Genomic DNA, 24716 nt, shown 5'->3' on the forward strand with positions numbered 1-24716 from the left:
AATAGCATTTTGCTGTTTATAAAAACTCTCCAACTCAAAGCATAGCCATGCACTTCCAGAACCTCGTCAGTACCTTAGCAATAAAGACAGATCCACCTTTGGATAACAACTTACATTACAGCACTAGGACAGAGCAAAGATGTTTTCAATAAAGGCTAAGGTTGACAAAAACCTTGCTGACAAAGAAAGGATATTATAGATACTTCAATTATTTTTTTTCTGAGCCCCAAATCAGGAGAGTAATTGAAAAGGTGCCAAAGCACTCAAAATCGAGGTTGTCTCTGGGAAATAGAATTATGATTGTGATACCCAAAGGACCCATTGAGTTTGATGGGGAGAACTCAGGGCTTAGTTTTGCTTTCAATCATGAAGCCATGAGAGAGGTGTTGCATCTTTTATGGCCATGTTCTGCCTTGATGCTATCTGAACAATTATTTTAACCAAGAGGCTACCAAGGCCATTTTTCTTCATCTCCCCTTTCCTGAAAGATACTTAAATTCTAACCTTTTCCTGAAGCAAACAAAAGAAGATACTGTTTTCCCTTGGGTTTTCTACTACTTAAATAGTTCACATTTGGCCTAGTCTTAGAAATATTTCTGTCCCAATAGTCTGCACATAGCACAGACAGTTGTGATGTGGTGCCCTAAGGGACAATTTACTGTTAATGGTCCACCTAGTCATTTGACTAACATTGTATGGTTAATGGCTTTTTAGGATAATAACTCTGATATAGACAATCAAAAGGTTTAATTAGTTTATTATCCTTTTTTTATTTCAGAACAGATCCAAGCCATATTTGACTTTAATGTGAGGGCACAGTGCAATGCAACTTTAAGGCTGTGATAGACAAGTGTAATCCTCAACTGGGTTCCTCAGCTTCTCATATTAGCTCAGTCTCCAGAAGTAGAGGTGGCTCCTAACCTAGATTTTATTTGTAAACAATATTTGCATATCAAGGCAAATGACAAATGTACAGAACATCAGGAGAATTATAGATAAAATGACAACAGGGATGAGAAGTTTCCCAAGAGTGCCCAAGGAGGGGAAAACAGAACAAGTAAGATTGGAAAGGGGGAAAGAATATGAGATCAACTCTGTTTTGTATACCAGATAATAAACAAACGAGCTTATGAAAGAATTAGTTTCTCCTACATTTTACAGCTGAGGAGACTGAGGTACAGAGAAGTTATGAAACTCATCAAGATCACATTGCTTGTAAGAGGCAGGGGTGGCATTTGAACCCAGGCAATCTGGTCCTGGAGCCCGTGCTGTTAGCCACCATACTCCTTCTCCCATTATATAAAAATAACACAAAAGTGTTAGAAGTTTAAAAAAGCTGAAAGTAATTATGCTAAAATGTAAACAATGATTGTCACTTGGTAGTGGATTATGAGCAATTCTTTCTGCTTATTCATTCTTTTCAGATCTTTTTCAAAATAACAAAAATAAAGTTCAACACATTTTTATGTCAGCAGACAATGAAATAAAAATATTGCTGTCCTAACCAACATTTTCCCTCTTATCTCAGCACTTCTCAATTTAGAAAAACTATGCACACACTTAAATGACACTTTGTTGACAGCTATCAGAGCACATGGCATCTCTTGGTAGAAAGTCACAGAAACCTGGGCACAGGCAGGAATTTGTTCAAATTAAGTAACTTCTAACATATGTTGTAGGATCAGTATAGATTCAGTTCAATTTTCTATACCTTTTGTCCTTAATCCTACACCTTTTAACTACAGAGTTATATAACTGATATTTATAAAATGACCAAGAGGTCCTAAGAGATAGTGAAATGCCTTATGAATCACAGAAGAAAGATTAAATTGACATTCAAGACAGTGTTGGTGTGAAATGTCTCTCTGCCCTCACCAATCTACTGAAGCTTCTCTTAAAGATCACAAATGCTTACAATCACAACCAATCCATCTCTCACATGTTGTCTCTTGTTATCAGCATTTAGCACTACTTACCACTCCCTTCTTGAAATTCTCTTCTCCCTGGGCTTTTCCTTTTTTGTGAAGACCAGCCCTGAGCTAACATCCAATGCCAATCCTCCTCTTTTTTCAGCTGAGGAAGACTGGCCCTGAGCTAACATCCGTGCCCATCTTCCTCTACTTTATATAGGACGCCGCCACAGCATGGCTTAAGAAGCGGTGCGTCGATGCGTGCCCGGGGTTCCCAACCGGCGAACCCCGGGCCACCAGCGGCGGAGCGCGCGCACCCAACCGCTTGCACCACCAGGCCGGCCCTGGGTTTTTTTTTTTTTTAACCTCCCTACAATCAACTCTCCATTTCTACTCCTATCATCCTGACTGCTCCCCATCTGGCCCTCTTCCTCCTCTGAGCTGCTCCCAAAGGACTTTTCCTTCTTCTCCTGTTACACCCTGTCCCTGCAATATAATTCGACTACCAGTACCACAAGAATAATCCCCTAAATAACTTCTCAATCCTCACTTCTCTCCCAACCTCCCTCTAGATGTCTATCAGCATTTCTCGTGTCTAATACAGAACTTGTCTTTCTTCTCTCCCAAATTGGTTTTTCCTTCTGAGTTGCTTGTGACTTTTAATGGTTCTACCACCGTCCAAGAATCCAGGCTAGAAAATTCAGTGTCATTTTTACTTCTCTTCCTTGTTTCTCTCTTTAATTGTTGTTTAGTCTATAAAATTTACCTCTGTGATCTTATTTATTTAGTTATTCAATCAACATGTATTGAATAACTGTTGTTGTAGATTCTGGGGCTACAGTGGTGAACAAGACAAGTGAGGACCCTGTCTTCCTGGAGTTTACGTTCTAGTAAGGCAGACACAACTTCAGGTGCAATTAGTGCTATTAGAAAAACAAATAGGAGTAGAGGGATCATGAGTGATTGGTAGTGATGATGGGGGCTAGTACTTCCGGTAGCATGGGCAGGAACAGACTCTTTCAAAAGATGACGTTACAGCACAGGCCTAAAGTGAAAGAGTAAGTCTCGTGAAAATCTGAAGGAAGACCATTCTAGGGAGGTGCAAAGGCACAGGGGTGGGAAGGAGTTTGGCATGTCTGAAAAACTACAAAAAGACTAATGCAGCTGGTGCAGTGTAAACAGGGGAAGAGTGGCAGACAATGGGATCAGACAGCTGGTCAGGGCCAGAAATGAAGGACTTTGTAAGCCATGGTAAGGAGTTTGGATCTTATTCTAAATGTGACGGTAAATGATTGGAGAGTTTTGACTTGGGGAGCGATATGGTCTGACTTATGTATTAAAGACCACTAGAGAACAGACTGTAGGAAAGAAGTAATATAGCACTTGTTAGATATTTAAAAAGTAACCAAATTCTTAGGCAAAACACATGGCCATCGAACCAATTTTTAAAAATGAAAGTTTGAATTCAACAAGTATGTAATTTCCTATTTCATAAATAATGACATTATGAGTTGAAATACTTTCATTTCCTTAGTTTAGATTAAAAGAATACCATGTTTCTGAAATGGACAGTAAAAGCAATGGAGCATATATTTTTACCCATTTTCTACTTATATGTTATGTAAATGAAACCAAATCTTTTGGGTATTTTGCCATCAGTAATGTCCAATGAGGCAATTAGGAAATTAATGAAAGTATTTATAAAGAATTCACAAATTGCTAGCAATGAGGTATGTACCAGGCATTCAGTGTACCAGAAAGGAATGAATAATGCTAAAATTATGTTTCCACTAGGGGTCTACAAAGAAGGAAGCTGAAAATAAAATGAATAAAAGATAAAGGCATTTCAGTTATTGTCCAGTTATAAAAGATTTATGCTTTTATGTGATGTGAAGACAGAGAGTGGAGACATAACAAATGAGTCTATTATGTCAGTATCATTTGGAATAACACAATTAAGCTTTTGGCATCTACCAACACTGAATATGTCTCATACAAAACCAAACACAATTCTGTAGATTGAGAAGAAAAAAAGAAAAGTATGAAATAATCAGTATTCACGTTAGGCTTTCAACGTTCCTTTTATTTACAAAAAGCAATTCACTCATCTCTGTATTCTCAGGGTTCATTCATTTGCTTCCCTGTACACAAATAAATGCCATGCTTGCCTTTTTATTCCCAAAAGTCTAAGAAGGAAAAGTGCCATGGTAGGGAAGGGTGACTTTCCTTCTTTCTTTTTGGATTTATGGGTGAGGTAACTTAAGAAGAAATTCATTCATCAAACAGTCATTGAGCATCAACTATGTGTCAAGCTCTGGGATAGGTACTGAGAATGTTAAGCTGAATGAGACAACATCACATAGTGAGGAAGGAGAGCTGCTTCTCTAGGAAGATTCATGACAGCATTTCTAACATAACAGCAACTGTCAGCTTCTGGAGGCTGGTGTCTTAATTAAACTTGTACAGGAATTCCTTCTATTTCCCTCAAACTTTCTTCGAATGGATAGAAAAGAGTCAAAGTGATGGGGGAGAGAGAAAAGAGTCACCTCATGGAGAGTGTGAAGGTTGATTCAAAGCTCTAAGACTGTAATTTGTGTCTCTTACTCTACTAGAAGGGAATTTTTTATTCCAGGGAAAATTTGAGCCTTGCCACTTTGAAGGTCATTTTCTTAACTGAGAAGAGAGAAGCAAATGGCAGTAGTTTATGATATTAATTTTCTACTGCTGTGTAACAAACTACCACATGCTTGGCAGCTTAAAATAACACACATATGTTTTATTATCTCACAGTTTCTGTGGGTCAGGAGTCTGGGCAAAGCTTAGCTGAGTCCTCTGCTTAGGGTCTTGCAAGGCTGTGGTCTCATCTGAGGCTTGACTGGGGAAGGTTTTGCTATTGTCAATAGAATTCAGTTCCTTGTGGTTATAGGATTGAAGGCTTCAGTTTCCCTGACTGTTGGCCCTAGGCTGCCCTCAGCTTCTTGCCATGTGGGTCTCCCAACATAACAGCTCGCTTTTTCCAAGCCCGGAAGGAGTGAGAGACTCCAGCAAAACGGGCACTAAAATCTTAAGCAATGTTATCATGTACATCCTGTCACCTTTGCCATGTTCTATTGGCTACAAGTAAATCACAGGTCCTGCACATACTCCAGGGGAGGGTCACACAAGAGCATGAACACCAGGAAGCAGGGATGGTGGAGATCACCCAGAGTCTGTCCACCATGTTATTAAAGACTCTCCTCCTCCATATCAATTTAACTTACTAAATCTTCTTCTTTCTCTTCATTAATGCTTCAAATACAGCTCTTCTCATCTTTAATCTTTTTAAAAACTTATAGTTAATCCTGGCTTTAACATTCCTGCCACTAGGAGTTCTCGTTAGTTCTAGGTTGTTTCTTTGTCCAGCTTTTGTATATTTGTTTAAGTATCCAAGCTCATTAAAGAGCACTGTGAAGCTTCCCTTGAAGAAGCTTTATTTGTATACCTCTCCCTTTTCCTCCCTACTGAGACTGTAAGCAATTGTATACAGTACAGTTCATCTTTTAGGACTTCTTACCCCACAAGCCACATTCCTATCCATGGTCTCTAAATGTAAGAACAAACCCATTTACTGAACTTTAAAATAAAACAAAACAATATATAACAAAACAAAACTGCTTTCATGGAATCTGTGGTATATGTCCAGACATGTACATAATTAAACGATCACACCCTCTTTAGATTCTTTCGGTAGAACTACAATTCCAGCAGATGTTACAGTAGTTGAAATGCCACACTATTACAACAGTTTGGCACGCATTAGTTAATGATTTACTTTGAGAAAGCATCATTCATATTCTTTTTCTGCGTGGGCTGTTTGAAGTCCACTCTTAGAGATTTACTTTGGTTTCTTTCTTTTTTCATCTCTAATGCTCTTTACGGCGCATCACCCTCACTCACATTCACGGCTTTCTGCACAGGAAACTGCCTGTAGTCTTACTCCCCTTCTATCATATCTGTTGCTTTGAAAAAAGATGTGGCCATTCATGGAAATACTTTTGTCAGAAAGTCTCAGCTGATGGTGCATGGTACCCTACCTAGGGTCTATATGTGCCAGAGAGAAGAGTTAATTCTCTTCTTCCTCAACTCTCACCTACTTCATGATTGAGCTTCAGCTGTTAGCTTTCTACTTCAGGGACATCCTCAACACTATCAGAGCCTCTCTTCTTAGTGTCTGATACATAGGTACTCAACAAATATTTGTGGAAAGAATTGACTATTTGACATCTATTTGGGTATTTCTGCTTATTAGATTCATGCATACGAATGAGTATTTATTTCTGTATAATAGATTCCTAGAAGTGAAACTGAAGAGTCAAAGAAAATGTACATTTTAGATGACTAGAGACACAGATAGATAGACTGCTCTCTGAATTGAGGAACATCTATCAACAGCACATGAGTGTGTTGGCTTCCTCACATATTTACTAACACTATAGATTGACAATCATTGTTAATATATAGCCCTCTGGTGAATAAAAATGGTGCCTCATTATTTTAAGTTCACTCCTAAGTAAATGATATTAAAACATATATATTAAACATTCATATATATTAAGTACATTTGTTAAATAGATGTCAGTTAGACATAAACTTCTTTATTATTTTATACTTTATAACCATGAGATAAATGTGAGTTGAAGCTGCATTTCCTATCCAAATTTTAACTGCTACTTGAAAGAGTGAAATGTTACTCTGTAATTGTTTTCAGGGGTTTTAGCGCATGGTTTCTTACATGTTCTGAGTGGATCAATTTAACAGTGATAGATTACACAAATCTACATTAGTAGAAATCTTTCACCATCTTCCAAGGTTTCCAGTTCTCCAAAAAAAAGAGATGGGGGAAGAGAATAGTTTATCATAGCAGACTAGGTTGCAAGGACAAAATAATCCTTTTATGTAACGACAATGAGCGATGAAGATTATGAAGATTATAATAATGATGACGGTAATGATGATATATATTGAATGCCTACCAGACAAGAGCCACTTTATAAACATTAGCTTTAGTCAGGTAGCCACTTCAGGTGCATTATCTTTAATCCTTACAACAACTCTATGAGTTGGTGACATCTCCATTTTCATAGATAAAGGAAATGAGACTCAGAGAGTTTACAGAACTCCAAAAAGCACAAATCTATTAGGTGGCAGAGGCGGAATTGAGCATATAGTCTTTTCACTATACTATTCTGCCTCTCTAGAAGTACAAATAAATCTGCATTTTTGATAAAGGTATCATTTAGGGTACAAACAACTAATTTTTATGTAAAAACTAAAGGCAATTTCATAAATGTTACTTCATTTTACCCTGTAATGTAATGAGCTGTAATGCTCATTCTTTCCATTTTATAAATGGGGCAAAAGCGAGGTTGAGGAATTTACCTAAGGTTTAAAGATCTTGTCCAACAAGCAGGTTTTCTCACTCCTAATGCTCTCTATCTACTTTGACTTGAACTTTCATTAGCAGTGGGGGTTATTATAAAAGAATGAAACGCCAATAGCATTGTGTAGTCCCAAGACCTAATAATCATTTTTAATCTAATTGGTAATGTTGGTTGGATAAGTTCATAAGGTCACAAATTTTTGAAAAATATTATTAAAGATTCAGTTCTTGGTTCTATATCCTCGGTTTTAAGGTCTTTACCTAGGCACATTCATTATTCCTTCATTATGTACTATTTTGTAAATGACTCCAAAGAGAGCTTTTCTTACTGTCAGGTTTCCAAGATGCTTAAATATTCTTTTACTTTTAAAAGATGCTTTGAATTCGAGCAGCAACAAATGCTCACTCTAAAAAAACAAACAAACAATACAGAGGTTTTTAATAAAAAAAACAGATACTCTCCCAATCTGACCTCCTGAGAAAACCAATGTATCAATGAGTTAGGTATCATATACCTGAATGAAAATTATTAAAGCTTCTTGAACCAATGCAAACTGTTGCTTGATTCTGAATATTTCTAAGGCATGAAAATTAGTTAAGACGAGGTAACTTTTGGTCAATGATTCTAATTAAAATAAAAAATGAACTCTAAAACATAACCTTATATTTACATAGTACTTTACATTTTACAAAGCACTTTCATACTAGTTCACTTAATCCTTGAAACAAACTATGAAGATTGTATCCCCACTTTAGATGACCCCAAGTGGTCATCACATTCTATCAAATCTGAGATACCATCGAGTATAAGACATCCCGCCATTTTATATGCTCCAAAGAGAAAAAAAAAATTGCCAATTCGGTTGTGACATAGCGACTTAACTATACCCCTCTGAGGCTCCTAGGGCTTAATATCAGAAGACCTGAGTTAGGGTTCTGGCACTGTCCTTTCCAAGTGTGTGACTTAAGTCAATCATTTAAGTTCTCTGAGCCTGGATCTTTTCATATCTTTTAAATTAGAAATAATAATGCCTTTCTCACAAGGTTGAGGATATAACAACGTAAAATAGTACTTTTAAACTTTTAAACTGTAAAACTGTTTACAGTTTAAACCTTCTGCATCTTTGGCATTATTATTTTTAAATATATTATCTGCAATAGTAATATTAATATTCTGTTGTTGAAGGCAGGAACTTCTGGATCTAAATTGCACTATTTTACCATATTAAATAATTTTAAAGCTGTTACTGCACACAGCTGCTACTGCTGCTGTCTTTTCTGAGGTGAGTTGTTAATACTCGTCCTCATATGAACTCTAGAGAACACCTACTCCATTAACCCAAAAATATGCATTCAGTTTGGATGAGGGCATTTTTCAGGCCTTGAGGGAAAATATTTCTTTCCAGAATCATTTACATTTTGCTTGTCCAGTTATAAGTTTGAAACATGAACTACACTTTAGACATTCTATTATTAGTCAGTTCTAATTATGAAAGGAATTGGAGTTTCATTTTTTGGAAGAGAGATAATTTACTTACTATCCTTTATTATCAACGCTATTTTTGAAGTGGTCCTATTTTTTCTGCCTTTGTATTGGAAATCATTTTATGTTACAGTCTGTTCCCCACGTTAGTACCGAGGCATACAGGCTTTTACTTGATTAAATCCTAGATATTGTACATCCCGCAATCCCCTCGATAACTATATTGCTGCCTTGTGGGAGAAATTAAGTCTTGCTTGTCTAGCCGTGCCTTCATACCTTACGGCTACTTGCAGTGTATGTGATTCAAGTATATATCTGAAATACCTTCCTGGAAATGCTCTTCTATGAAAAGGCATATCATGTGGCGGCTGTGGCACTGAATCACACTAGATATTTATTTGTGTATACTAAATACCGGAAACTTGGTGGCTTCCTGGTTTTCATGACTGACAAACTGTATTATGTTTGCTTCCTATGTACCAATAGAGAATCATAGATGGGTACTATAGATCTGGTATTATTAAATAATTTCAGCACTTTAATTCTCAGGAATTTGTTTAATGAAAAAGGCAAATACCCAGCAGTTAATTAATGTGCAGAGGAGCACTAGGAACACATGAGGTAGCCCAAGATCCAAGATGACAACAGATAATTGCTTTGTGCTTCTAGACTTTCGGTTACTCAGTGACCTAATATGCACATGAATATCAAGTTTAAACATTAATACTGAATTTCAGGTGTTCCAAAAAGTTATTATACACACTGATGAATTACTAATCTTTTTTTCAAACATGAATATTTGTTCCTTGCTACTCCAAACCTAGTTCAAGCTACTAGCAGCTCCCATGTCAATCACTGTAATAGCCAACTAGTCTTCCTGCTTGCTTCACTCTTGTTACTCTTACAGTCCAGTTTCAAACAACTGCCTGAACGATCTTTTAGAATGTACATCAGATCATGTTACTCCTCCTGCTTAAAACCATCAATGGCTCTTATGACACTCAAAACAAAATCCAAACTCCTCAGTATGGTGTTCAAAGCCCTATATGATCTGGCTCCTTCCCACATCTCTACCCTGGTCTCAAGCTACTCTCCTGCTTGCTCATATGTATCAGATACCCAGCCAGGCTTTTTTCTGTCCCTCAGATATGACAAGATTGTTCCTACCTCAGGGCTTTTGTACTTGGCCTGAAAAGCTCTTCCCAAAGATTTTTCTCCCGGCTGGATCTTGGATCAAATGTCACCTCTTCAAAGAGGAGTAGCATCTCCACTTACACTCCCTTACACATCATCTGGTTTTATTATATACGTAATAGTCTTCACTGTCTGGAATTGTTATTTACTTATTTGCTAACGTGTTTGTCCATCTCTGCCCTTACGATTTACCTAAGCAGCTTGATAGCAGGGACTTTGTTTATGCTGTTATACCAGTGCCTAGGTCAGGGTCTGGCCCATTGTAGATATTCAATGAACAGTGAAAGAAGTAGTGAATCTAAACAATTACCTTTTCTTAAGTGATATATTTTTATTTCACTTTTCTTTTACTGGAAATAAAATTGTACCAGAAAAGAAGTTTCTTATTTTTCTTGAAGCTAATAATAATTTGCCCACTTAAATAACCCAAGCATAGTTTCTGTTCCAGAAATCACTCAAGATTAAATTTGATATATTTTCTTAATGGAACATTATAGCAGTGACCTACTTTCAATTTGCAACAATATAGCAGAATATGCAAGTTTACCACTTTCCTTGAATGGTAAGACACCACAAATATTTACAGTGGTTATTATCTGGCTTTGAATAATCAACTCACTAGAGAACAGGTCCATCTTACAAAAACAGGTGAAATTGTCTCTCAAATGGCATGAGAATCACACAAGCTATTCCCTTATGCTTGGAACAACTTCCCCAGTTCCAGAAGAAGAAAAATATATAAATAGAATGACTACTTATGGGAAAATAAATACCAAAATGCCCATTCTAAATAGTATAGCTGACTTTCACCAAAGATATATGGCTTTTCCTTTGATAAATTCATGTTAGTTAATAAAAATATACTCTGGAGGACATAAGAAAAACGATGATGAGAGTTTGAGACTTAGAATAAGTACAATGAGAAGATGCTATCAAGTCTGAGTTTTGGATCTAAAAGAAAAATTATGAAGGCCTTCAAATGTTGCAGTACTGCATTTCCCCTTTTTCTCATAAAACCTTTTCCCATCTGCCTAAATAACTTCTAATTAGCTTCAGAATGCAAAGACAAAAAGCAGCTATTACTGACATTCTAATTTTAAAAGTTAAAATATTGCCAGTTTCAGACAGGAACACCTGAATTGATGTAGGAGACTCATAGACATATATATGTAATCAGATGGTCATTGCTTGATAGGGGAAAAGTTCATCTTTATTTTCAATTGGTTGAGTAAAAATTACATTATTATTCAATTAATTTGTAACAGTTGAACATCCATATTTCTGCTATTAAAAGAAATGCTGTGATGAAAATACTAATATATACATTTTTATGCACATCTCTCTCATTATTTTCTTTGCAAAAATACCAACAGGTGGGATTATCGGTTAAAATATATGACCATTAAACATTTTTTTTAACTTTCAAAAAAACTTTTCAAATAGATATTTTAAAAGCTTTTGATGTATACCACAAAACTGATTCCCAAGAATGTTGTGCCAAGTTATATTCCCACCTGTAGTGGATGAGAATATTTACTCTCAATTTTAATTAGTGGCAGGCCCAGATGGTTCCTAAATTTGAGGGATTTATTTTTTAATGCCTAATATATGAGTAACTTAAGAAAAGAAAGTGTATTCTCTACAGGAAGACTCCTGCTCCTTGCTTCCTTTTGCTCAGGTATCACTTGGGCCCTCGTGGGTGTAGAAACCTTTATTCCAGCTGCTCATCTCAATCCCGTGAATCTCTGAAGCTTAAGACCCCACTTATCATTATAGTTTTACCCTGGTTTTGGTGCAGAGAGACATTTCTTTCTTGGTTTTTATCTTTTGAACACACACACACACAACTTTAAATGTGATATTTGAGAGCAGCAACAGAATGGGGAGGTTTTGGCATGAGATCACTCTACCGTCTTGATCCCAAAGTCTATTCTGAGCCTTGACAGCTGTATTTTCTTGCTTTAATACTGCAGACTTCTTCATAATCATATATTTGTATGTTTATGTATATATTTCTTTATAAGAGCTTGAATGAAATATGTGTGTGTGTATATATGTTTATATATATATTATGTACTTCTCTTTATAAAAGCTTGAATGTAGAGAGCTCTCTAGTCAGACTTGGTTTTTGACTACTGAAAGGATGTGTGGACCCCCGGGTTGTCCTGACTTCAAGCCAGGTGTTGCTGGAGTACCCTCTCAAAGCTCAGGCTGGGGGCTGGCCAGTGGGCATTTACGTTACAAGTATAAGGATGATGCAACAGTCTGAGGGGAGTGAGAAGCGAGCCAGGACCAGAGGTGGCTGTGCAGAGCAATGTAGCATTTGGTGCAGAAGCCACTGTGCCAGGCTCCCTTTACATTTAAAGTTTCCTGTATGCCCCAGTGCGTATCAGATCTGAAGTGAGTCTATGTGCCCTAAAGGACCAAGCCCCAGTTGGCCCTCTGCTTGACAGAGAATTTGTATGAAACCTGAGGATTTCAACAAATGCCATGGACTCACCAACATAAAAGGTAAAAAGAGTCCATCTCTCCCCTAGTCAGTCTTTGACTGTATTCATTACCCCTTCAAATTAGAATGCATTAAAGGGTGCCCTCCTGCCAGGGTGCCCTCCAGTTATTCCCACAACTGCTGCTGTTGTTTAGCTGAGGGTGTAACAAGTTGGCCCTTGGCACTTTCCTTCTTTCTATGTGTCCTATCTGCCCTATATTAAAAAGTTTTGGGGATTTGCCTATAACTGCTAGTACTTTTGAAGGGTTTTACCCTATTTTTATATTCCATTTATCATTTTCATGGAAATCTTGAAGGAAGGTAGATGCCTGTGTTTATGCTGCCAATTTACCAGGAAGTCAGTAAGTTTTCTTTTTATTAAAGACCTCCTATGGGATATCTGGCCAGACAGTGTTTTATTATGCATTCTTCTTAAATAGAACTGCCTCTTCCTTCTTTTGTCACAGAATTATTTTGTCAGTCTAGTGTCAAACAAAGAATACAGTTGGAAACAAGTAGTTATTTCAAATAACGATTACACCAAATCATTACAATATCGACCATGTAAATATTGACGGAGATCAACATAAGCACCTCCAGGGGTTCTAATACTGATTGAAAATGCCGCTTCTGTCTACATACTGTTTCACTGGAAGTAATGCCACAGAAGAGACCAAAGTTTCCTTACAGTTAGCAATAAACAACTGAAAGATAAGATGCTGATTCATACATTTAGCCACAGTTTCCTGTGGTGATTTCATTCTAACTCAAAATCAATAGTAAGATTAAATATTATATATTAAAAAAACTCTCATCTATCATATTTTCAAAGATATACAAGTTGAGAGAAGCTTTAGACAATAATTATTTAATACTTACCATAAAGTAAATTACAATTACTTATTTTAAATTATAATAATAATGTAGTAGCAGCATTAGCAGCAGCAGCAGCAGCGTCCATTTATGGAACAGATTATACTACCAGGTGCTTTGTTAGGTACTTTACATGTATCTCATTTAATCCTCCAATCCTGCCACTTCAGATATTATGCTCTCCACTTTTTATACGAGGAAACAGGCCCAGAAGTTAAGTAATTTGCCCAATGAAGCTGGATGACTAATTGGGGTGCTCTCTGGGGCACCTGTAGGGAACAAGAGAGATTCTGAGAAGCCCTGTCTACATGGATTCAAACTGCTACTCCAGGTTGCCCCTCTGATTCACTTAACTTCTCCACTGCTAGAGGTGTTCTGCTGAGGGCTGGATGGCAATGTTCGCAATGCTGTAGAAAGTATTCATGTTCCTTGTGATTCTACATTAGGGGTTTTTAAGTTGGGATTCAGAAGCACTCTGATAAATGGATGCAAAATGTGTATAATTGCACATTTCTGGGAAAAGGGAGATTTCAATGGAGTCCATGATCCAAAAAGGTTCAGAATTGTCTTCTAGATATTCCTCAAAGGCTAGTTTTAAGCTGTAAGACCCAAGAAATCTTATTCTCATTTCCAAGGAAATCCTACAGTATAACATGCTAGAGTGTACTTACAGTAAGAAAAAAGTGGAGGCAATTACCCAAGTGAAAGTTTCAAATTGTCACTTGAAATAACCAGAGAGCCATGGCAAAGGAAATGAGGTGGAGGCTGCAGCTGAATTATCCACCTCATGGCAGTAATTTTCTGCTTTTCATTACATAAAGAAATAGCTACTGCCATTTTAAAGAGAAAGAAAAATGAGCTGAGTCTATCCGAACTATCAAACTTAAAAAGATATGTCATATAAAAGTACTGGGAAAACATGCCAACATTAGCAATTATATTTCTAAATAAAAAGACAACATAGGAACTATTTGCTAGTTATAAACAGCAGAGTAGGTATAATCTTGCAATGGATAAAAAGTGCAGATGGAATTTTTCACTTTTCTTCCAAAGAAGTTCTGCTGAATTTCAAATATTTTCTTTGAATAATCATGTTTGACAAATATAAAGGTTAATGTTAGCAAGGCAATTAAAATTAACGACGGCAATGTCCACTGGGCTATGTCTGTACAGGTGTTTCCCTCTACCCTAACTTAAAAACATCTGATACATAAAAGTCTGAGCTTACACATAATACATGAGGAGTGATTATTTTCATCCCTCCTAAAAGCCACAGAATTCCTTTACATAAAGAGTTCTTACAGGGTTTTTAAAATATAATTTGACTTTTAAAAATGTAATAGGTTATACAAAATTGAGTAAAAGTACTCACTGCAGAAATTGAGCAGATACTATTGGACGCATGGTGTCCAATCCTCTATAACATAGTTCTGAGTCAAAAGTTACCCCAAAGGGTCTTTGAATATGCCCCTATGCAAAGGCAAGCCATTTACCACCTGGGACTTTACTCAAAACTTATTATATTGATAGTTAACATAGAATCTATCTATATTTATATTTATATATATTTGATATCTGGTCTCCAGCATAGGGAAGATTAAGAGGGGCAAACTAGAGGGATAGTGGAACGCTAGAGGCCAGCACAAAGACAGCCAGCAGACAGACTGACATCAAGGGAAGAGACAGAAAATCAGACAAATAAAAAGCGAGTCCAAACCCACGAAGGGGCAAAAGTGCCTGGGAGACAGCATGAGAGAAGGATGGAAATGTCCAATCATTTAAGCCTTCCCCAAGGATCTCCCTGTCTGCTGGGATGCTGGAAGTTACTTAGAGCATTGCCCTGCTTCTCTTTCCAGCCCAGTGCTGAGTCTGGGGTATCCTGTCCCAGATCATTCAGTTCCTTAAGAGAGGTCATCTCTTGGCCCTAGCTTAGGAGTACATGTCTGAGCCAGCAGCTCTGACGAGTAGGGAACTGGTTCAGCTATTCCACAGCCCTTTAATTAATTACCCTGTTGACCGCCCCAGGGTCTGTTCCTAGTTTTCTCTGCTTGTAATCCTGGGGATTTTTCCACGGTTCTACTTAACTCACTGTTTCAGCAGTCTTGTTGTTTATCTTTATTGTGTTTTGGGGTCTTCGTTCAGCTGGGCTGTATCTTCAATCTTATTCCATGTGTTGTATATTATTCAAAACTTTCTCAATGTTGATTCCACCCTTCCAGGTTTCCAGTGCTGTTGTGGATTCATTTATTTATTTTTTTTGAGGAAGATTAGCCCGGAGCTAACATCAGATGCCAATCCTCCTCTTGTTTTGCTGAGGAAGATTGGCCCTGGGCTAACATCCGTGCCCATCTTCCTCTACTTTATATAGGACGTCGCCACAGCATGGCTTGACAAGTGGTGCGTCAGTGCGTGCCCAGGATCTGAACCTGCGAACCCCGGGCCACCAAAGTGGAGCGCGAGCACCTAAGCGCTGTGCTACCGGGCCGGGCCCTGGATTTATTTTTATACTTATTCTTCCATTTCAAAGAGACTTTGGATGGAAGTAGAGGTAAAGACATGTCCTAACCAGCTATCTTCTGTTGGAAGCCATTTTGAGTACATTAAATAAAGCAAATATTCTCCCCCTACATTAACATTTTTATCAATTAGCTATCATTTTTCCTGTAAGTAAACTAAACATTTAACAAAATTAAACTGTGAAACTTGAAATTTCTTCTTTTGTTTTGTTAAATGAATTTTTTTTTTAAAAGTGAAAAAATGCCAAAAACTTACAATCCATATCAAGGATGGCACGAACAGATTTAATAAGTTCCTTCGATTCAAGTGCCAGGGTTGCTGGGATGTTACGTCCATTCCTTCCCAGCGGCATGAGGGAAGTCTGAGAAGCTAACAGAGCTCTTCTTTCACTATGAGAGCAATAAAATAAAGTGAACTTATTACACAATAAATAACAACTATCTTTGCTAAATCTGAATTCCTATTAGTTACAAAGCTGTACAAAAATATTTCTGTTTCGGAATATTGTATTCTTATAGCCATAAACGAAGTAATTCACACAAAACAATATTTCTGTTTTCAATTCTTCTTTATATAATAAATAGGCATATTTTAAAAATTAGGTTGACTTCAAATATAAGGAGGAAGGAACAGAAGGATGGCCCACCTCCTACATTTGTCGGGCTTATTTTGCGAGTGCTTGTGTTATGCTAACATGATGCAGCCTTTCAGTTTTATAAAAATTCAAATTAAGCACTTCCACATAAATTTACTAAACATTTACTGTTCCTTCAGGTCACATGAAATATAAATTCAATATGTATATTTGCTCTTGAAATTCTCTCTTAAGTTCTTCCATTTGTTGTCCTTAAATCTAAAACAGCCTAGAGCATTTATATCACTTTTTAAAAATGCAAATATCATCGGAAGTGAACGCATTCTGATATAATTAAAAATGCAAAGTTTTACTGCAAAAAACTATTATGCTAAAACTTTTACTTGAAAAGAAATAATTTTAAACTGATGACAACACCATCATTACTTACAACCATCTTCTTAAGCAAGATGGTATTAATTCACAAGGAGAAACTAAAGCATCAATTCTCAAATTCAAATACAGAGCCTTTAATCTGTGTTGAATGACCAAGGCCAATATCCATTATAGAAGATATAGTATATGAAAAAGACTAATCCAAATTTTACTTGTGTTTAACTTTCCAAGACGTGGTGAAAAGTTGCTTATTTTTGCTTTTTAAAGTTGCCTTTTTCCATAGACCAGTTTAAGGAAAGGACAGGCTACGGCTTTTAAATTGTCATTTTTAACCTTCATTTTTAATACCAAAACTTTTCAATTATTATTCAAGGTCACAATGAGACCTGAGGGGGTGGGGGTGGGGGACACGCCTAGCCCATACAAGGGGAATCCGACTGCTGAGTATTGTAACATCCTCACTGAAAATAATCACCATGGAAAATTCACATAATTATCTTACATCATAAGCAGAATGGATAACAAAAATGTCAGAGTTCTTCATTAGAGGAAATAAAGTATTACGTTAAAATGAGCTTAAAAGTATGCTACTATAGATATTCTTCTAAATTCAAAAAAAATGCTATGTGGGAACCTAAAATATAAGAATACAATGTATCATCTTCATTTATTAAACTGCCGTTTTCATAGAAAGGGGTAGAAATTTGCTATTTTTTCTGCAAGCATACATTGCTAGAAGTAAAAATACATTGCTAGTGGCAGCTATTAAAAGACGAGGAAAAAAATTGCTTTGAAAATGTATAAACAGGAATCTTTCTTTTCTATATGTCTTTCATCATGTACCAAGATGACCATAAGCTTGCAGTTTGAAATAAATAAATCTTGTTAGTAGGTTTGTAGCTCCTAGTAAGAAATTTTAAATCAGAAACAAACTGTGAATAAAAACAAAATCAAGGTGTATTCTCCAAATGTATTTCTTTTATTTGTCTACTGAATATTGAAAATAAAAGAAATTGATTGGATGAGCATGTTTTGCAAAATTCTCCTTGCCATAACAACTGATATGCTGGGTTGAGACCAACCTTTAGCAATGAACCTGTGACTAGTATAGTAATTTTTATTCACACACAGGATGCTTAAAGAACTTCCAGTTAATCTCATCTTTACAGAATTCCTGACAAAGACAAGGTAGGTGATTCCTACCTCTATTTTAGAGTACCAGGTTACAATGACTGGTTAAATACCACCAGGAATTTCTTTTATAGAGATGGGACCAAAAACAACTTGTCCTTGTATCTATTTCCACAAGACATTAAAGAATGACATTCAATAGGAGTTATGTAGCATCTTAAGACTATTTAAGAGATTTTAATACTTTAGTCACAATTACCAGATGAAAAATATAATCATTGGCCATACTCTGAAGAAAGCACTTAAATATTGTCTTACCTTGAATTTGATAAAGCAGAATTGTCAGAAAATACTTCTTGAACAGCCTAGCGACAAACATGACAGTGAAGGAGATATGTAAGGTTGATAGTTTTTCAAAATGTCTTTTCTTGCTTAATTAATATTTATAACACCCCCCAGTTAGGGAAGGAGATACGTTAGGTTGATAGTTTTTCAAAATGTCTTTTCTTGCTTAATTAATATTTATACCCCCCCAAATGATTAAAAAGGTGTTTCTGTTAGGTGGAGAAAAAATCAATTACATTAACATGCAATTCTACTCAGAAATATAATAGCTATAGAAACATTTCTTTATAGGGTAAATATCAAATCATGTTTACACAGTATCAACAGTTTTAGGAAAGTGCTCATTAAAACAGTATATATTTGGGAACATGTTACTTGTCTCAATTATTTTCTTAATCTATATGTTAGTTGGTCTTTTCGTTATCTAGGCAATTTTAAATCTGACTATAAGTCACCATTGCTGTTTTGAGCCCAGAGAATGTTTCTATAGCCACCAAACACCGTGATATTATCTATATGTCATCACCTATACATTTCTTAAAAATGGGTATAAAGTAACATAACAGGAAAATTTACCTCTACAAAATGAAGAAGCTTTTCAGTGGATGCCTCAAAAGTTTTTCGAGCCATTTCCGATTTTCGCAATTGGCAGTCAAGTACTGTGATTCTCTTTCTTAACTCCTGAACACTTTCCTGTACAGAGATATCAAAAGGAGTGTCTTACACATTTCTTTAATTTTATATCAGTGGCTCCTATTTTCAGTTTTTATTAACTAATATGCAATATTACCATATCATTTATATTCTCTCTTACTGTACATATCTTCTGATTTTGGGGAGCACCTAACTAATTGCATAGTTAAAAGTTAAACTGAACAGGGATGCTGCAAATTTTATGAGACAAGCTGCATATAACCTTATTGATTCTTATAGTAAAATACATTTAAATTCATTTATGGTATTTTTTGGGCAACATGGCATACCAGATGTTGACAGAAATACCTACCACTGTGGCACAATCAAAAATGCTGAAGATATACATATATATTTAATGTAATATAATCCAATGTAAAAGCCGAGCTAGCAGAGAGTAAAAGAATCCCACGAAGACAAGCAATAGTGATGCTGCGTGAACCCACTGGAGTAAGAGTGCATAGCAGCATAATTTGCTCTGAGGGTATATGTTGATCTCTGGTGGCCTACAGTTTGGGGTTTCATCAGGCACAAACAGCAAATGTGAAAACTTTAATGGGTGAACTAGCAAGAAACAAACCTCACAGAGGTGAACAAGTTTTTGATTTTGGCTCTGGTGAGTAGGTAAAAAAAGTTTCCCTTGAATAATTGCTAACCACAAGCCCCCATTCACGCAGATTTGAAGTCAGAATTTATATTACCTCTGTGGCTTGTCAATTCATAAGCTGAAAATTTAGTTTAAATTGTCCTAGGCTGGTAGAAGCAAACACAAAACTTCTCTGGATGGATTTTTTCTAAACTCAGATCTCAAAGGACTGTCACATATAAAGACAGCAGACACTGGAGTGATCAGATAGAGACTTATGTTTAATATGTTTTAACAATTAAGAAGAAATTTAAAACATAATAAAGGGATGAGAAACTATCAAAATCCAGATGACAAAAAACATCAATCTTAAAAAAATGTAATCATAATTAAATTAGAAACTCAATGTATGGGTTTGACAAATTAGATACAGTTGAAAAGAGAATGTTGAACTGGAAGACAGAGGAAAAGAAACTCCTCGTAACGGAGCAGAAAGATAAAAATGGAAAATATAAAAGGAGGAGAGGAGGTAAGGAGAAAATAGCCAGAAGATCTAGCATATATCCAATCTAAATTACACAAGAAAGACCAGAAAGAATGAAAGAGAAATAGCTCAGGATAACAGCTTAGGGTTTTCCAGAAATGGCAAAAGACATTGTTTCTCAGCTCAGAAAGCTCAATGAGTCTCAAGCAACATAAATAAAAATATGTCAAGACTTGACTCATCATAGTTAAGCTGAATAAATAAATAAATAAAGAGATCTTAAAATGATCTAGAAAGAAACAGCAGAATTGCAAATTACAGACTGACAGCTGGTATCACAACCATGAAATAAAAACTGAGAAATTAAATGCCAACTTAACATTCTAAACATAGCAAAAATTGTTTCAAGAACAGGAGTTCAATAAAGATGTTTCAGACAAACAAAAAGGGAGAGGGTTTATTACCAATATATCCTCACTAAACAAATTTTTAAAAGATGTACTTCAGGAAGAAAGGAAATAATTCTAGCAAGAAGGTCTGAGATGTGAGAAAGAATGTTGAATAAAGAAAATGTAAGCATGGGGGTCTATCTAAACAAAGGTTGACTGCACAAAATAAACTAAAATAGTGTCTAATTTATGGTGTTAAAAGCCAAGAAAGAATTAAAATACAGACAAAAATAGAAATCAAGTAGGAAGAGATGATTGGATTTATGTTCTAAAGTGCTTATAATACTTCAAGGAAGAGGAAAGCTAATGATTAGTTTCTACTTAAAATAGAATGTTAAAATTTCTAAGATAATCATTAAAAATTAGAAACAGAGTGTATAACTTCTAAACCAGCAGAAGCAGAGAAATGAAATGTGAGTTGGGGGACACAAGAGAAATCTGAACCAATCCAAAATAAAAGAAGCAAAAAACAAAAAACAACTAAAAAACATGGGACAAAGAAAATGCACAATATAAGAGGGTGGAAATGAAGCCAAGTGCATTAGCGAATAAGAGGGTAAATGGAGCGATCTTTCCAATTAAAGGTCAAAAATTAGTAAAATGAGGAAAAAAATCCAGCTACATGCTGTTTACCATATATGCAATTAAAATATAAGGACACTGAAAAGTTGAAAGTAAAATCATGGGAAAAATACATAGGTAAATACCAAAACAAAGCTGGTGTAACTATTTCAATATCAATCAAAGAAAACATTAAGAAGGAAAGAATATTGCTAGATGGAGGAATCACAACATTTTCAAAATGGATGATAACACAATTCCAAACTTGTATGCAGCTAAAAACATTACTTCAAAATACGCAAACAAAATAAAAAAAAAAGAAACTACAGGGGAGATTTTAACACACTTGCTTGATACAGAAATTAACAGGACTGGAGAAGAACTGGGCCCCATAATTCATGACCCTGATCTAGTGGACTACACAAAACAATTTACCAAGCAAGTGCAGAATTCTTGTTAAGCGCGCTCTGAACGCTTGTGAACACTGGCCATATAGTAAGCCATGAAGCAACCATCAACACATTTTGCAGCTGTGATCCTAGAGATCGGGTTCTCTGGCCATAATGCAACTAATCTTTCTGTGCCTCAGCGGTGTTTACAAATAAAGACTCAATCATAAATATGCAAAATTCTTCCCAAATTAACCTGTATATTTAATGAATTTTTAGTAAAAATTCCAGTAGTTTTTTTTCTTTTGGTGGTACTTACAAGTTGAGACCAAAATACACATAAAAGATCAAAGGGTCATGTAGCCAATGCGCTTTTAAAGAAAAAGAACTAGGTAGGGTGATCAGAAATTAAGACTTACTGTAAAAGATATAGTAATCCACACAGTGTGCTATTTGCACAGGAATATACAAATAGACCAATGAAAGAGAATAGAAAGCCCTCAAAAAGATCAACACACACGAAATCTTGATATATGACAGAGCTGATTTTGTAGATCAATTAGGAAAGAAGACACTTTTGAATAAGTGGTGCTGGGATAAGTGGTTATTCATTTAGAATAAAGAAAGAAAGAATATAATGGATCCCCACCCCATACAACGCCACAAAACCAATGACAGAAGGATCAAAACTTTAAAACTTTTAGAGGCAAATATAAAAGAATATCTTTATATCTTTGGGAATGGAAGAACTTCTAAAAAGACACATGAGGGAAAAGATTGATTAAGTCTGACTACACGAAAATTAAAGAATATCTTTCACCCAATTCACCATTGGGTGAAAAGGCAAGCCATAAATTCCAGAGAAGATTTTAATAATATATAACTTAATATAGGATTAGTAACCAGAACACACAAATAATCACTACAAATCAATAAGAAGAAGGCAAATAACCCAATGGAAAAATGGTTAAAATCAGGAAGAGAGATTTCACAGAGACACACAAATGGCTAACAAATACATAAACATATGTTCAACTGGCTATCTGGGGCAGGGGGCAAAGCCTTAGAGTATAATGTTGTGGGGTATAAATAACCCCGCCACGGCTAATTTCAAGCTACCAACATGATGTCATTGAACATGGAGTTGAGAAGAGATGCACACAATCAGCTCTGTGAGCCAGTACAGCTGGCCCCAGCACATCAGTGGCTCAAAGTCATTAGTAATCAGGGAAATTCAAATTAAACCACAATGAGATATACTTATGACACCTACTAGATTGATAACAATTAAAAGTAAAAGAAAACAAAGGCTCAGCAAGGATGTGGGGTAATTGTAATTCTTATTCACTACTGGTGGGAGTAAAAATTGGTTCAAGCACTTTCAAATAATTAGGCATTACCTACTAAAGATGATCATATAATCATCATTCAACCTGGCAATTCCACTCCAAGATAGGAACCCAAGAGAAATTGCTACCCATGTGGAGCAGAATATACATACAAAAATGTTTTTAACATCATTGATAACAGAAGAAAACAGAAACAATTGGACTGTCCATCAAATACAGAATGGATGAATATACTGTAGTATATCCATTCAAAGGAGTACAAAAAAGCAATGAAAAGACATGAATTAGCTATAAACTTGAAGTAGATGAACTGCAATAACAAAATGTTGAGGGAAAACAGCAAGTCAGAATAATACATAGAGTATATTATATAAAGTTGATAAACAGGCTAAACTAAACAACATACTGTTAAGGGATACATACAGGTAGTAAAATTATCAAGAAAATGGTTAACATTACATCGAGGAAAGTAGTTAACTCTGAGGGCCAGGGGGGATGCAATTGGAGAGGGACATTTGGTCTTCAAAGGTATTAGTAATGTTTTATTTCTTAAGCTGGACATAAATAAAAAAATTAAAGAGGTAAATAAGTAAATAAATAGATAATATAAGAGAAAAATTATAATGAAAAATAACAGCATTGTTACAAAAAGAATCTGTGTCTTAAAAATGAATATTTGAATCTCAATCCTGTAACATCTTGGTCAGTGTCTCTTCAAGCAATCTCAAACAATTAAAAAAAATGTTTCCTTCTCTTTCTCCACTGGTTTTGGGTTGCAAAATGTTGAGGTTCCCATGTCTAATATCTCTTCTTTGAAAAAAAATAAAACGCTGTTTACAGAGACAGGTTAATGGCTTAGCTTAGGGTCTTATTAAGAGAAATGGCATGAGATCCCCATTAGGCTAAAAAAGAGAAGAACTGAATTAAGCATATTATCAGACAACTTAGGACAAAAATATTTCTCAGCTAGGAGCTGGAAGAGAGACTTGCAAACAGCCTACTCCAAAAAAAAAAAATATGGGATAAATTCATGTCAACTCCTTGAACATAATATTATTTAAAAAGAAAAGTATTTTTAAAGACTGCTCATTTTCCCTCCAAAAATAACTATAGTTATTATAAAAAAGCACTTTTAATATTTTGATAATTCCCAAAATATGTTCAGAATCATGTTAAAGTTACTCACATGAAATAATCATGTATCTCTGTTTTAAAAATGTAAATAATGGGTCAAAAATAATAAATGTATGCAATATTTCTAAGCATTGCCGCTTTCTAAGTAATATGTTTTCCCCTTGGCCTTGTTGTATTATCAAAGGGTAACAGGAAATCAGTCTTCTTTTGGAATTGGTTTCAATGGACAGTTGTGAGAAGTACAGCAGTGACTCTTAAGAGCTAACCAAAAAAATTTCAGATTTTCTTCTGTATTTTACTTTTCTAAAACTAGTTTCATTTCCACTTGGTATATTTAAAGTACTTAACTCTTTTATGCTTGAATAAATGGTCATAAATTATTCAAATTCGCTTTATGTTCTCTTGAAAACTGACTGGATCAGAGATATAACCACCCATTGAGTTTAGAAATGAACTCTATCAAGTTATAAAATATCTATTTCAATTTATTTAATTTTCTACCTCAGTGAAGTAAAAATGTACATGTCTATTGTAGTTTTTTGAAGTCTATTCAATGAATACAGTATGTGTTATGTAAAAAAAATCACACAATAAAAAAATGCACATATAAAAAGTTTACATTGCCTTCTGAAAAGCATTCAGTATTTTGCTGTTGAAATTGGAGCCTAATTTAGTACATCTTCCATTAAAACTAAATTCTAACTCAGTTTCTTCCCGTTAATTATCTTGGGCCTTGGGCAA

At 35.5% G+C, this 24716-nt stretch overlaps 1 protein-coding gene across 8 annotated transcripts in view; it reads right to left on the reverse strand.

Moving 5' to 3' along the window:
* STXBP4 (syntaxin binding protein 4) overlaps positions 1-24716 on the reverse strand; it is a 162105-nt gene that overhangs the window by 48326 nt on the left and 89063 nt on the right. For 6 of the 8 annotated variants that reach the window (XM_058560622.1, XM_058560621.1, XM_058560623.1 and 3 more), the window contains 3 exons: positions 18907-19023; positions 18304-18350; positions 16140-16273 (listed from right to left, as the gene is read on the reverse strand). In XM_058560622.1, coding sequence (XP_058416605.1) covers positions 16140-16273; positions 18304-18350; positions 18907-19023 — 298 coding nt within the window. Of the gene's footprint in view, positions 1-3951; positions 7737-16139; positions 16274-18303; positions 18351-18906; positions 19024-24716 lie in introns of those variants that run through there. The other 2 variants (XR_009222705.1, XM_058560627.1) reach the window with 2 other exon arrangements.

Source organism: Diceros bicornis, chromosome 18 (genome assembly GCF_020826845.1).
Source record: "Diceros bicornis minor isolate mBicDic1 chromosome 18, mDicBic1.mat.cur, whole genome shotgun sequence".
Lineage (NCBI taxonomy): Eukaryota > Metazoa > Chordata > Mammalia > Perissodactyla > Rhinocerotidae > Diceros > Diceros bicornis.